The following is a 15,647-nucleotide window of genomic DNA, read 5'->3' as shown; positions in this document are numbered from 1 at the left end:
CTTTGATGATAGAAAAGAAGAGTAAAGAAGAGGAGGAGAAATTTTTTTCTCTTTTCTTTTCTCATGTATCAAGGGTTATTATGACTCAGGGATTTGTTTTGATTCTTTCTACAGGTGCTAAGTTTTTAGAAGTTCTGTTATCTGCAAAGAATGCTTCTTATGTTTCCCTACTCTCTGCCTTGCTCTGCGTCTAGATTCCTGTTTTGTGACCTTGATGGGTTGCTTACATTTTCCTAGTCTTATTTCCCACTTTCATAGAGAAGCAGAGAGCATTTATATGCCACCTACTATGCAACAGACACTTTTTTTCATCATTTAATTAAATCCCAGTGACAGCTACAGAGAAAGACTTGTGTGCCACCGGTGAGTTTCGGCATCCTCAGTAAAGGCATTCACTGACACCTGTAGGACCCTGGGAGCAGAGGCAGAGGAGAGGAAAAGAGCCCCCCAAATTCCCAGAACAATAATTACTGGTAAAAATTTAGTCTGATTTCCAAAAAACATCCTTTTGTTTTCCATTTTGCCCAACTGAAATGACAACATTTATAATGGCACAATTCTTTCATTTAGACTCTGACTTTCTCAGCTTTATTTTCTCTGAGTGACTCAAGTCACTGATAAAGCTAGAAATTAAGTTATGGAAGAAAAAACAAGTGGGACCAAGCTGCTGGGTACCAGAGCTCCAATATTGACTCTAAATCCAACTATTGATCCTTTCATATCCTTTATCATTTTCTCTTTGAAGGCAGGAATAGGGTGCATTGATATCATTTGATTATTGAACTGTTATAATCATTAATTGATTACTTAAAGTATACAAATGCCAGACTTATGGAGGAGAAAGAGGATTAAATTTGGAGTCCCAAAATTGGTTTGAGCCCTGTAGCAATGAGCAAATTTTTAGCTTCTCCACGCTCTAGTTTCCTTATCTATAAAAGTAGGGAATTCTATGAGGCTGTGAGTCAGAAACCTAGCTATGTGAGCCTATAAGATCTGAGTGGTTGAAGTTTGTAATATGACTTCAGAGTTGCCTCTGAACTACCACCACAAAATGTTCTTGAAACTAAAGGTAACTTAAAGTAGGTTTCCACTGTGATTGAGATCTGACTTACAGGATAGAGAATTCGGTCTTTCTCTTGTGGAAGACCAGGGTACTATCTATGGAGATCAAATACAGTGGAATTAAACAGAGAAAAGAAAGTAACGGTCACCTGACTTCTGTGAGCTTGAGCAAGTCCTTCTGCTCCTGAGACCTCAGGGTTCCCAGCTACACATTAAGGTGACAGATCTGGTCCCATTTCAATGAGCCCAAGAATCTAATACTCTGTGTGGTGAACTGTAGCAAAGGTTAGAAATTCAATCCAGCCTCATGTTCCATAGAGGAATGATTTATTCTGGCTTGGGGACCAGAGGGCCAGTAAATTAGAGGTGCAAAGACATGAATGAGTATGAATGCAAAACTCATTAAACATTTTCTCTTGGGGATGTCTCTTTGTAGGTTGTGTAGCATTTAAATTCAGTCTTATCTTTATCATAGACTTTGATTTCTACAGTTCATGATATTATGTATAATTAGGCTTAATTCGTTTCCTGTTCTTTCAGTGTATGGGCTATGTGGTTTTCCCTCTTCCTGTCTCTCTGTGCCTTTCGTAAAATAGCCATGAATTGTCCCTCTGTTGGATGAATTCACTCATTTATAGCAGCAGCAGTGTGATCCAGGGGGGAGTGAAGGAAAGAACACGGAGGTCAGAAGGTCTGGGTCTTGCGCTGTGACTTCCTAGCTGTGTGAGCCTGGAAAACCAAAGTAATCTCTCAAGCTCAGAGTGTGGGGCCCATGTGGCCTACCTCCCAGTTTTCTGTGGTAACTAAGTAAACTCACCTAAGTGAAGCTGTGAGTTACAAGGCAAACCAAGGGTATAGAGATTGGACATACACCGCCATTACAACTACACCAAAAACTGAGACATAGGAATAAAGGCTGGAAGATCGTATGCAAAGTCGTGTAGGGTCTTGGGATTACAGGTGTGGGGGGGGTTTTGTTTCTCTATTTTTCAAATGTTCTTTTTTTGTGTGATGTTGTTCTTGTTTCTATTTATTTATTTTTGTTCTTTTTTTACTTTTATGTTATTATTCTTTTTTATGTTGTTTTTTTTTTATTGCTGTTCAAGTACAGTTGTCTTCATTTTCTCTCCACCACTCCCCCGGGGCCCCAACCATCTCCATTTCCCAACCTTGACCCTAACCCCCTTTCGTTTTGTCCTTTATAGTTGTTCCTGAAAACCCTTCCGGCTTTTACTCCCACTATCCCCTTCCGCCTCCCCTCTGGTTACTGGCAGTTTGTTTTTAATTTCTTAATTATGATTTTATTACTTTAAATAGGAGCTTTTAAAAATGTAGCATCTTTTTACTACTGGCCAGGTGTTACTAATTGCCTTGGAAAGTTCTCCCTTCCTTTCCATTCCCAAGGTCAATGCCCTATCCCAGGCCCTCCACACCCAACCCGGTCTCCCCGGTCCCGACTGCAGTCCCCCTTGCACCCTGAAGCCAACACAGGCTTCCTTACTTTCGTCGTACTCAAAAACCTTCGCTGGCTCTTTCTTTTTCTCTCCTACATCAGAACTACCTCCTGTGCCTGAACTCTAGCCCCGTGATAATATGACTGCACATTCTTTCCAGCCACTCCCAACGCATCTTCAGCTCCAGTGGACCAATCTTCAACACTGGTTTAAGGTCTGCAGCAGAAAGGCGGCCACAGCCAGCCAGCACACATGTGTAGTTTGGCTCATACAATATTGTTACGAGTTTGAGCCAACATTGAAAAGTTCAGATTTCACATAAAATTCAAATTTCATTTTCTCTCTTTAAAGAAAGGAAGACATACAGGTCCTTCTTTCCCTCAAGGCTACAGTCTGGCAACAGTTGACAGGGGCCAAGTAGCAGCTGGCCCTTAGATGGGGTCTGCAGTCCTGCCACCCCAGCAGGGCCTTTCCTGGCCCATAGAGCACCTTTGGGAAAAGAGAGAAAGGCATTTCTTCCTCTGAGCAGGGGTAGCCCCACCCGGAGTGCACAGGTTGACAAGGCCAGCAAAAGTGGAATGGGTTTCAGTTACCGCTCTCCAGCAGGGCTAGGCTGTCTCCTTAAGGCCCCAGCCAGCGTGACCATGGGCACCAGCTGTGCCCCCACAACAAAGGCAGTTAGATGGCTGGCCTCTGTAGGCTCAATGATATAAAATGTTCAGGAGAATGGCTACCTGGGCTCCAACTCTGTTGATCCGTGGTGCTCTCTGCTCTGCCCTCTGCTTTGTCTCCACGTTGCCTTCCCTCAGTCACAGTGTGACCATCAGATCTAAGAGCTCTACCTGACTCCTCACTCAGCAGCAGATGAAAAGAATGCCATCCCATAACCCTCAAACAAAGACTCTGAGCTTTACTTCAGTTGAATCGCTCTTGAGCCGATCCATTTCAGGTTTAGGTTATCTGATCTACAGCAAGATGAATGGTGATTTACACCAGTGTTTCTCAACAGAGCTATTATTAACATTTTGACCCACGGAATTAGCTGCATACGAGTGGTGCATCTCGTTGCAGTGTATGAACATATCTGGCACCACCAATCATGTGCCAGCTGTGCATTCCACTTGTTGAGATGACCCAAAATGCCCACACACTAGTCACATCCACATACTCCTGCATCTGGAGGTTTGGCCAGACTGAGTGGACTGTAACTGAGTGAGGAGGGGTGGTTCCTTAGAAACAAAGTCTAGTCTTATTAGAAAGATGGGCGATGTGGATAAATTCTGGGAAAGCAAGCCACAAATATTAACTACCTTTCTTTTCTAGGTGGGAAAGATAAAAAGGAAGAAAAACTATGGTTGCTAAATTTTTCACATGTGGTTCCCCTTCAGATGTGCTCCTGGTTACTATGGAAACCCCTTGCTCATTGGAAGCACCTGTAAGAAATGTGACTGCAGTGGAAATTCAGATCCCAATCTGATTTTTGAAGACTGTGATGAGGTCACTGGCCAGTGCAGGAATTGCTTACGGAACACCACTGGATTCAAGTGCGATCGCTGCGCCCCCGGCTACTACGGGGATGCCAGGGTAGCCAAGAACTGTGCAGGTGAGCAAGTCAAGGGTAGAGCTTAATCATCCTCCGGTTTCCTCAAGTTGTCAGAGCAAATATCTCAGGTACAGTACAAGAATTGACTTCTTTTAGACTGAAATGTACACATTTTATTTATGCTTTTTCTAACCCATTTGCCACATACAGCAAAGCTTTTCAGAAGTAGTTAAATTGCCTTCCTCTAGAAATAAAGGAAGGCCGAGACTGAATATTCCTTACTCTTTTGTGACTTTCAGGGGAAGAAGGGTGAGGAAGAGATATTGTATTCTTGTCGTGGCATGCTCTTTTTGGAAACCCCCTCACTAAAACAGAGTCCCCCTTAAATAGACTTTAGGAAGTGAAAATTTCCTACCGAGAAGGGCACATATGTGAACTGCAGAAGTCACAACAGAGCAGACATATTACAGGAAAGCAGTGTGCACAGAAGCCTAACACCAGGACGATGCAGGGAAGAAAGGAGCTGTGTCCAGCCAGACCAGAAAAGAAAAGCAGGCAGCAGAAAGAGCGCTGGCAAAGTCAAGGCCTTAGGCATTGATGTTCTGATTCTCAAAACATTTACTAAACTCAGGCTGAAACTACATAGAAGCAGAACACTCTTAGAAAAAAAGCTAATGTTTGAAGCTATAAAGTATGATCTTGCTGAATTGTTTAATAAATCTACACTTTGTGAAACATGAAACAGCTGAAATATAATAAATGCATTGCCCCCTAAGCTAAATTTTTATGATTTTTCTGTAAGGACAGTTAAGAGGCAGGGGGAAATCACAATTCCATTTCAGTTTATTTTAACATGGATAGTTTAGGAATTCCTTTTTAAATATCACAAATTTATCTGTACTCTGAAACACAGTGGAAAATGAACAGACTAATAAGATGGGGTTTTTTTGTTTTTTCCCGAAAGGCTTTCTTGGAACACATCAGTAGATGAAAAACGGGCTCTTGGGTCTTCTAAATTTATGTAAATATGTTCCTAGTTCTTTCCCCGATATTATTCTTACATCCCACGGATAGCTCTCATTTGGAGGTTTGGACTCAGCCTTGCCAAGGGCCAAGCACGGTGGAAGCCAAGATTTGCTCTTGGGCCTCCTCACTCTCTCCTCGCTGGGCTGCTCCCTCACACCTGGCAATGATCAACCCAGCAGTTGGACTGAACTGGAGAATCAGCCTGCAATGAAAGGCTGGCTTTCAGATTCCCCTGGAATAATGGGCTCCATGATTATCTTGTACCTTGTGAAATTTACCCAGCTCTTTCTGGACTGAAGCAGTTGCACAGTCATGTCAGAATGCCCCCCACATTGGGAGGGGAGTCCTAGGAAATTTAAATTGCTTTTGTCACAGGGTCATCTTTGAAAATCTCACAGGGCTGGGGCTTAATTGGGTGAGGGGCACAATCTCTGTATGACAGAATAATTAATCCCCATTGAGTAGTTACACCTGATAGCCAATATTTCTAGAAACCATGAGAACATTGCCATATTTTCAGCGTTAGGAAATGATTCCCTAATCTCTTGTTTTTGTTCCCCACAGTGTGCAATTGCGGGGGAGGCCCCTGTGACAGCGTAACCGGAGAATGCTTGGAAGAAGGTTTTGAAGCCCCTACAGGCATGGACTGCCCAACCATAAGTAAAAATAACAGTACATGATTAACTAACCCCACTGTCTCTAATGTGCTGCAGGTGTAGGATTAAGGAGAGCTGTGCATACCCTCTCTCTAGAAACTGCCTGAGTTCCACCCCAACTTTAACCCTGTCTGTGCCACAAACAAAAGAACCCTAAAAAAATATTCACTTGTCTACTTGATTCCAATGAGCAGATAGATGGTTTCTATATAAACACCTCTATTTCACAAAACTTATTCTCTCGGGTCTTTAAGGTTAGCATCTTACCTAGTGGATAAAGGCAAATTCAGAAATACAATTCCCAATGCTTGAGTTTATTTTGGCTCCCCTTTCTCTTCAGGCCACCAGATAATATGATAGACAGACAACGCCTTACAATTCTGAGAAAATGAGATGCCAAGAGATTTTAGTGGCTTCTCCCCAATCAATCCAAACCTGAAGTGACACCAGAAATAAAATTTTCAGGCCTTATGAAAAGGATTTCTCCTTCACTCCTGTCAATCAAATCATGAGCAGTCCTGGTGGTATAAGGATCTGATGGAACATTTCAAAACAAGGTCCCAGAACTGGTCTTAATAACATTTCAAGCACCCTTCAAGCCCTTAGTCTAAAATAGTCCATTGTTGATTCTTAGAAGGATTTAAGGAAACCTTTGCCTTAGAAAGCCTTCTATCAAGAAAGTAACTAATATTTACCTTTACCTGGAATGCTTTAAGGACAATCTTAACATTAGGTATCCCCTCCCCCAAACAAAAGGCCCCCAACCTCTGAGTCCCTCTGGGCACAAGAGATTAATATTACCCATGAATCACATTTTAGAAGATGGCACAAACTGTTAGGCACAAAGCAGGGCAAAGTTTACACACTCATGCCATAGGTGATCCTCTAAGCGAGGTCCCTTTAAGGACATCAAGATGCCTGCCTGGCCCATCTTCCCCTCCAGCCTGATGGTCCTCTGAGAGTAAGATATGAGTAAGATATGAGTAAGACCATGTTAAACTTCATGTAACAAATTAACATATTAACACCTATTAACACTTCGGTCTCCATTTATCTGTTCTCCAGAAGAAAGCACAGTCTGGGAGAAAGAGATTGAGAACAGAAAAGTTTCAAAGGGTATCCTTGTGAATGTGCCCCAGGGGGACACTGGGTCCCTGCAGGGTAATGGCAGTGGTCAGAGGATCTCTATGGGGAGCAATGAGAAATTGCAGTGACCCCTCCAGACAGGAGGTCAGGCCATGGGGAGGCACGGAGTCGCCCCTGGGGTGAAGCCAAGAGGTGAATCAAGGTGAGGAAAGGTGACAGGGAAGGAGGAGTGCCTAGCAAACAGCCATCTTCACCTGCGGGGACCAAGCAAAAGCCCAAAGCCTGACACAGAGTCATGCCAGAGGGCTATACAACACTAAAGAAAAGTGGACAAAGCTTTGCCCTGCCTGCCCACCTCGGGGGGCTTGCCCTTTTGTGCTTTCTTTCTGTCTCAATTCAGCACGCGGTATTCATGTTAACCTACTTTCCCTGTTGCATGTGTTGTGTGCTTTTTGTCACGTTGTAAGTGGCAATAGTGCTTGATGTGCAGTTTGGCTCATTTTGGCCTCTTCTCTACTTTGAATATGAGGACTGGGTCTGTGGCCCAGAATGGTGCCTCAAAACACAAACATGAAAATAGCATTAACTAAGGAAGTACGCGTGGAGTGATGTACTTGCAGCAGCCTGCTTGCCAGCCTGCCTCCCAGCCAACTTTTGATTTCGAAGAAATGACATGCCCATTCTACCTCCAGGCTGTGATAAGTGCATCTGGGATCTGACGGACGACCTGCGGTTGGCGGCGCTCTCCTTCGAAGAAAGCAAGTCTGGTCTCCTGAGTGTGTCCTCTGGTGCCGCGGCCCACAGACATGTGAATGAAATGAACTCCACCATCTACCTCCTCAAAGTACGCAGCGACAGTGTACCTTCCGCGTGTTTTCCTTCTGGTTCCACAGAGTCGCTCCCACTAACCCCTCTCCCTTTTGGTATCTGAGTCCATGGCTGTATGACAGATCATGAGACCTAGAAAATTATGAAAAGTTCATTGTAAGCACGAGCTCCAGCCTACACCAAGAGCTGCCATCTGTAAAAGAGGTTCCTACAGACAATGAAATGACTGAAAAGCTAATATCAATGTGCAAAACTACTGAGGAAGTGAAACACTTGTTTCCTTGGTGAAACTGCATATTGGTCATTCAAGTAATTACCACAAACTTACCATTACCTTGGCCTCAATTTTCAATGTTTTAAGGAGTTTCTCTAGAAACTTCTCTGTTTCTCTGTTTCTGTCTCTATCTTTATTATTCTTTCTATCTCTGTCTCTACCCCCTGCCCTTAGCTCTCCTTCTCACTGTCTTACTTTCTCTCATTTTCCCACACACGCACACACGCTCTGTTCATGCTCTTAGGTCTGGTGGTTAATCTCTAATAAACAAGTTAAAGGCAGGCAACAGGCACTTGTGTATCTAAGCTTTCAGAAGTAGTTTTATTTTCTCCCTCTAAATCATGGGCTTCTATCACAACCAACAGATATTTTTAAAAAGACAACAATAATAATTAGCTGAAAGGACAATAGAATTAATACCGAAACACTTTTGTTAGTTTAGTATAATAGTTAAGAGCGTAGACTTTACATTGTTATTTGAAGGCAAACAATTTAGATTGTTTGCCTTCAAATAACAGTTCTGACACTAGTTATGTAAAGTTAGATAAATTATTGGCCCTCTTTGTTCTTCAGTTTTCTCATGTGGAATGAGGAAAATTATTGAACCATCTCATGAACTGTTGAGAGATTCAGTGTATTGATATACGTAAAGCAATTAGAACAGTATCTAACATAGCAAGTGCTCTTTACTTTTTAGAGATGCAAATGACATACACAACAATGGGCCAAATACGCCAAGTGCAGAACAAACAAAAATCACAAAATTGAAGAGCCGGGTAGAACCTTAGTAAGCATTCTATTCCAAACTTAGAAATCGTTCTAGTCCAAACTCATCTGTTTGGACACATGAGGGCACTATTCTCCCCCAGACGCAGGCCTCCTGATATCACTTGAATCCTCTTTCCCCAGCAGTACAAGGTCAGTATAATTTTAGCTGGTGGGAAGGCCATGCCCAGACTGATGGGCTTACTCCGATGTAATCTGAGGAAAGCAGCATTTGACCCAAACTCCTGAAAAATTAAAACGAAAGGGACAAATGGTCTGAAATAAAGAGAATTACTCTTCTTATACAAAAAAGAAATAGAAGAAGGAGGAGGAGAGGGAGGAGAGGAAGGGGATAGAAGAAAGTAAATTTCTAAACTCCATTTACATTGATCTATGTGGGTTGACCATTCCTTCCTTCCAAAGAGATTAATTTAGGCCTTCCAAAATAGACATGTTAAGGCACAGACACCCAAGGCCACCACCTGTCTATTTTGTGCATTTGTGCCAATTAGAAAAAGGTGCCCTTTCTCCATGGCCAGCACGTCCCAGACCTGGGTCTCCTCCTGGTGAGCAGAGTTCAAAGGATTTTTAACCCCTAGGGCCCTGAGAACCCTGATGCAGACCCCAACCTCCACGCCAGCCTGCCACAGCCCACAAACCCCACTGCATTAGGAACAGAGGTTCACATTCTCCTCTGCGTCCTCTAACACAGGAAGAGTTTTGTGTTCATTTTTTCGAACCTGGTGTGTACATCTACTGATTATTTTCAAAACATTTTTTCCACAGACGAAATTGTCAGAAAGAGAAAACCAGTATGTCCTAAGGAAGATACAAATCAGCAATGCGGAGAATACGATGAAAAGCCTTCTGTCAGACCTACATGAACTAGCTGAAAGGGTAAGTATTCCACGTCTGGGCCTCCCTTCAGAGAGAGGAGTTAGCTGGTGTGAGCCTAGCCCGTCAGCAGCTACCAAGGCTTAACACAGCTCAGAAAATATGCAGTGACTCAATACCTTAAAATAAATCAAGGGTATACTTAGACTCTACTGTTTCTTCCTTTTTGACTGGTTTCCTTTAAAAAACCTGGCTTTTATGGGGAACTTTTAAAAAAATATTTGCTGCTGGTTAATATGGTTGATATATTTCAATTAGGACAGTTGTTCAGGTGTTTGCCTTAGCATTTTATTAGTAAGAACTATAGAGCATCCAGATATATAAGCTTTACTACATAGAATGTAAAATGTAAATGTTTGCTAAAGGATATATTAAATTATAAAGGGAAAGAAGGATTGTGCCGAGAAAGGAATTTTGCACTTTGACAGGAAAAAAAAATAACTTTCCACCCTCACCTTTTCCCATATTCTAAAATAAAGTTCCAGACAAATTAAAGACTCAGGTTTAAATCTCAAATCCACAAGAAAACAGAACTAAATATTTATTAAAAATTGAAATGAAATAAAAATACATTTAAATATAGCATGAGGAATTACAATAAAAAGATCTAATACATTGACAAGATAAAAGTTCAAATACCCAGTAAAACAAATAAATAAATGAAAAAGTCAACAAGACTAAGAAAAATATTGAGGGAAAGATGACTTGTACAATTGAGCAGAGTCAATGTGAGAGACTATTAAATACGCTCCCCAAAAGCCTAGTGGAAAAATAGCTATCCTCTGTAGTAATAAAAAATGCAATTAAGCCACAAGGCACCATATTTAATGTATTAGAATGTTTAAGACATTTTTTTTTTCTTGTTCTGCTCACCAGTGCTGCCCGGAGTACTCAGGGATTTCTGCTTTTCTGTACCAGTGTTTGACATGAACTGTTGAAAGGCTTTCAAAAACAATTCTCATTTTCCATAAAAATTAACTCTGATAATCCCTTTTGACCTTGGAGCGGTAAACTTCTAAGAGATTAAGCTTCTAAAAATGTTAATTGCTTTAATTGGCTCCTTGGAAGATTCAACTACTTTGAAATGCATATGAAAATTTTTCTTGCTTCCCCTGCCATGGCAGCTATTAATCCAACTCTCAGCCTCTGAAACAGCAGCGAGATCTCTTAGGTGTCAAAGGAGATACCAGGAAAGAAATCTTTATGAAAAGCGCATTGTGATTTCACTTTGGTATCAGGGCTGGAACTTGCCAAAAGTGTCTCAATTTTTGAGGAAATGTTCTCACCAAGATGAGGTCCTCCCACGGCTCAGACTCGGTGTAACAAATCATTTTGTTGTGTGGTTTTTCAACTCTCGATATAAGTTGAATGCAGGCTTTCATAGGGAGAAATAATGCAAGCTTGAAAGAAATATCCCCAGTAGAAAAGGCTCCTGGACAAGAACACACCACCCACGCAGGAGGTTGAGGAGGAAGCTACCAGAACGGTCACCAAGCTGTTTCCATCGATTCTTACTGAAAATAGGCCCTTCTGACTACAACCGTTCTGACCGTTCAATCCTGCTGAAACACTTCAAAATAAATGCCTAGAGTTTGTCATAAAGACTTCTCAAGCATCCTCAAGCCCTTAGTCTAGAAGAGTCCACAGTTGATTATAAGAAGGATTTAAGAAAAGCTTTGTCTGAGAAAGCTTTTTATCAAGAAAGTAACTAATGTTTGGTTTTAAATAGAGTGAAAGATTTCACTGTAGATTCCCACAGTGATAAAATTCACACTAATGCTGCTTCTTGAACTTGAAAATAACTCTATATGCAAATTGCCTGGCTCATGAATCTCATGTGACCCAAATCTCACAAAATTTACATTAACCCAAAGTCAATTGATTTTGTCCCAATACACATATCCAAGTTTTCTAGCCCCCTTTTAAGAAATCCTTAGCCCTTTCCTACACCCTGCTTCTGGGACCACCCTAAAGAATGCCCATGCATTCAGTGAAAACAGATCTTTAGGCCCTGACACGTGTGGCTCAGTTGGTTGTACTGTCATCCTGTAGACCAAAGGGTCATGGGTTCGATTGCCAGTCAGGGCACGTACCCAGGTTTTGAATTCAATCCCAGGCCAGGGCACATACGAGCAGGCAACCAATTGATCTTTCTCTCTCACATTCTCTCTCTCTCTCTCTCTCACTCACATTCTCTCTCTCTCTCTCTCACATTCTCTCTCTCTCTCTCTCTCAAAGTGATAAAAATGTCCTTGGGTGAGGCAGAAAAAAGAGAGAGAGAAAGATTTAGGATGGAAGGAAGGTAGGTCACCCCCACATATCAAAAACATCTTAGTTTCCTTTCTGATTCTGACAAAAAGGCAAGACAAAAAATAAAAATAATTCCAAAAGAATTACTTAACACCTGGTATATAACTGTAATTGTGGTAGGTGCTAGAGATACTGAAATGAATACAATAAAACCCCTGCTCTTAACTTACAATCTAATAGGAAAACCAGACAGCTTAAAAAAATATATAGCAGCATTCAGTAACTGAGGTACGATACAGCCTGAAAAGATAACTCTAAGGAAGGAATAATGAGCTGATTCAGCAGGGGCCCGTGAGGGAAGACTGCCCAGGGAAGATGAGCACTGACCCCTGCATTGAAAACTGATGAGGAGTTTATCAAGCACTTCCAAGCAAGGGAAATTGCCACAAAACTGGGAGATATAAAGCAGCACTTTGTATTCTTGGCCTTGGCCTTCTGGAAGATTAATTTAAGGCAAGAAGCAGGGAATAATGCTAAAAAAAAATTCTCAGAGGCCAGATCATGAAGATCCTTGCCCACCATGCTAAGAACATATGAATTTAATCTTGGGGACTTTGGGGGACATTGAAACATTTGTTTAGAACAAGGAGCTCATCATATGCAGAATGTCAGAAGCCTTCCTCCCCAGTAAGGATGCTGGACTGGTGAGCAAAGACTCTGCAGACAGGGACACAAGTTAGGAGACTGCCACAGCCGTCTAAACCGGAGTGGCTGATTGTTACCTTGTCTTCACTTGGAAAGAATGGCAGTGAACAGGGATCAGCTGAGACCTGGGAGTGGGGAAGAGGAGGAGGGCCCGAATGGCAAGTGGAATAAAAGCAATTAGGTGACCAGTTGGTCAGGAGGATAAACAAGGAGGAAAACCTCTGTCTGGGAGAAATGCATGACTAAGACTAAAAACCCAGAATGGATTACCTTGGACACTTTAAGGATAAGGTATCTGTGGATAATGTCAGAGATTTGAGTCTGTTGCTCAGGGAAGAGACCAAGGCCGGAGAGGTATTTGGAAGTCTTAATGTTTAGCAGGTAGGAAGATTCGCAGAAGTAGGTATCACTGTACAGACTGGCACACCAACATCCCTACTATTGTTTTGTTCGACCGTCCCTGTTTACGCTTATCTCCGGGAATGATTATTACGAGCTCCCCCCTTTTACTCTCAAAAGTGTCCCCATTTAAACAATAAAATATATGATTACCCTAGATGGATTTGAGTATTATCCTCATTTAATGTGGTTGATTTTTTTAAAAAATTAGTATTCTAGGTACATTACTCTTTATGTGCTTTATAACAAAAACTTATTGTGACTTTTATATCAAATATGTACAAGGAGAAATCACTATTTATGTGAGTAAATGATAACTCTGTTTGCAGTGTAAACCGTTAATTAATTCATGGTTATAAAATATTTATTTAAGCCCCCTGGCTGGTGTAGCTCAGTGGATTGAGTGCGGGCCTGCGAACCAGACGATCGAGGTTCGATTCCCAGTCAGGACACATGCCTGGATTGCAGGACAGTTCCCAGCAGGGGACTCACGAGAGGCAACCATACATTGATGTTTCTCTCCTTCTCTCCTTCCCTTCCCCTCTAAAAATAGATAAATAAATAAATAGAATATTTTTTTAAATATTTTTTTAATTTCAGCTTTTCTTAAAGCAAGGGGCACCTGTTTTACCATGTGCTCGTTTCATGAATTTCCTTCCATAAACAAAGTTACATAAATAAAATGTAATATTTACACAAGGCATTACTATGTATTATACAGCAATCTTGCAGTTTTAAAGTAATAGGTGTTCCTCTTTGCTCCTGAGCCTTTTGTTCAGTATAAACAAGTGCCCTCTGGTGTTTGTCAGAAGGAAGCAGTTTTCTTAGAGACAACATCCTCCAGCTTTTATTGCTTCAATTCAAAGTTTCCATAATAAGTTAAATGAACACATTAATAACAATAACATTTTTCCTTGAAGGATGAAGCCAAAGTCAAAAATACGATGTTGTACTCTGCAAATGTAACTCAGATTAAACTGGACCAAAAATCAACTTAATTTTTTAAACTGTTCTACATGGTTTTGTTCACATTTTTAAAAAGGCTGAGGTGACATCAAGAGTAATATTTGTCTTATTTTCTGCATCATCTAATTTTAAAATGACCACATATTTTGAGTCACTGGAAAGCATCAGAGCAAGCCAAGAGAAAGACGGGAATTGGATGAAGGAACACACTGACTCAATGCGGTGTCCGTTCAGAGAGCCCACTGTTTAGGGAAGGGACTGGTGGCTGCATTACTGCTGCACAGGGACCTGCAAGTGGAGGGGATTTCAAATTTGCCTGATAAAGAAGCCTCTAGGGCTTATGTTTCTTATGATACAATTTCTGCATTCTCTTCCCTAAGGGCCACTTGCTTGGGTTATGCCTGGGAAGGGTAAAAACATTCCAGGTAGAATCATGGCATAATTTTCTGGCTAAAACACTGGATGAAAGGAGAGGAATCTGAAATGGCTACTTCCCTGTCCTGGGTAAACTGCAGCGGGTCTACCAGCGCTCTGTGTGGTGGATCACCCTGCCGTTCAGGTACCATAGCCCTTAGTGACAGAGCTGAGTTAAAAAGCAAACAAACAGACAAACAAATAGCACCAGATGAAACAAGTGGGCATCTCCCAAGTGTCCGACTGGAGGAATTCTCCTCCTCTTAAATATAACTTCTAATGCCAAAAGGAAGTACATGTCCCCCATGCCTTGCATACTGACCAGCATCCTGTGCTTGAACCATTTCTTAGATCAGCTCTGCCCTTAACACACAGAGAGAAAGACATGATACACACGCACCCCCACACATCCTTCAGAAGCCACATCTGAGTTGGGATTTCGTTTTAACAAATACTGTGTGGGAACTCCGAAACAGAAGCTCCCAAGTCGAGAGAATGGAGTCAGCCTCTCGGAGAAGAGCCCCATTCATTCTGAGCCAAATCTGCTGGAACAGTTTTTCGTGCACAAGTGCTATCGAGTGTTTATGAGAATCTGGAGAGCAGCACTGAAAACAGCACGGAGCCCAGTGAGCATAACCCTTTGAATTTCCGTGGTGATTCAGTTTCACCAGCGGCTGGACCACCCAGGAGCCATGGGACCCATGGAGTTTCAAGATCTGCTGACTTTCTCAGCAGTTTTCTCTTTGAAGCTTTAAGCTCTTTAGTCAGCACAATGTCAAACTGATCAGCACACGTGGAAATTTTCCTAGTCTGGCATTTTGAGATACAGTGAAAGTTCAAAGGGTAATTACCTACGAAAGCTGGTGAGTTCGAATTGAACTGTGACTGATGGCATAGGAGTGGCATTTGATCCTATAGCCTTCTGTAATCCCAAAGCAGGTCACCACATCAGCCATCATGTGTGGTTTCTGGGACCATTTTGTATGTTACAGAGCTTTCTTAAGGCAGGGCAATTTGTGCTTATAAAATACACTACACCCATCTGCCCACACCTACACAGATGCAGTATTCCCTTCTTGTAAACTTAATCTGGTGTTTACACGGATTATTTCTAGGAAAGTCAAGCTTCAAGAAAGAGCCAACTGGCTCAGAAGGAAAGTACGGAGACCATTAACCATGCCACGCAGCTTGTAGAGCAAGCCCACGACATGAGGGAGAAAATCCAAGGTAAATATATCCTCTTCTGGTTCAGCTTAATGTCAAGGAATCATTCCTGTTATTAACTACAATAAAAAAATAATACCTACTGTTAGTGCTTACGATTG

General features: G+C 41.8%; 1 protein-coding gene across 2 annotated transcripts in view; it reads left to right on the top strand.

Annotated features, from left to right (window-relative positions):
* LAMA4 (laminin subunit alpha 4) overlaps positions 1-15,647 on the top strand; it is a 139,627-nt gene that overhangs the window by 56,985 nt on the left and 66,995 nt on the right. The window contains exons 6-10 of one of the 2 annotated variants that reach the window (XM_037065074.1): positions 3,905-4,119; positions 5,650-5,724; positions 7,520-7,671; positions 9,481-9,591; positions 15,438-15,549. In XM_037065074.1, coding sequence (XP_036920969.1) covers positions 3,905-4,119; positions 5,650-5,724; positions 7,520-7,671; positions 9,481-9,591; positions 15,438-15,549 — 665 coding nt within the window. Of the gene's footprint in view, positions 1-3,904; positions 4,120-5,649; positions 5,746-7,519; positions 7,672-9,480; positions 9,592-15,437; positions 15,550-15,647 lie in introns of both variants that reach the window. The other variant, XM_037065073.1, reaches the window with a different exon arrangement.

The sequence above is a fragment of the Sturnira hondurensis genome, unplaced genomic scaffold (genome assembly GCF_014824575.4).
Source record: "Sturnira hondurensis isolate 20B ecotype Veracruz unplaced genomic scaffold, ASM1482457v3 Scaffold0015596, whole genome shotgun sequence".
Taxonomy (NCBI): Eukaryota; Metazoa; Chordata; class Mammalia; order Chiroptera; family Phyllostomidae; genus Sturnira; species Sturnira hondurensis.
The sequence above is the reverse complement of the archived record's forward strand: the minus strand, read 5'-3'. Positions and strand labels throughout refer to the sequence as shown.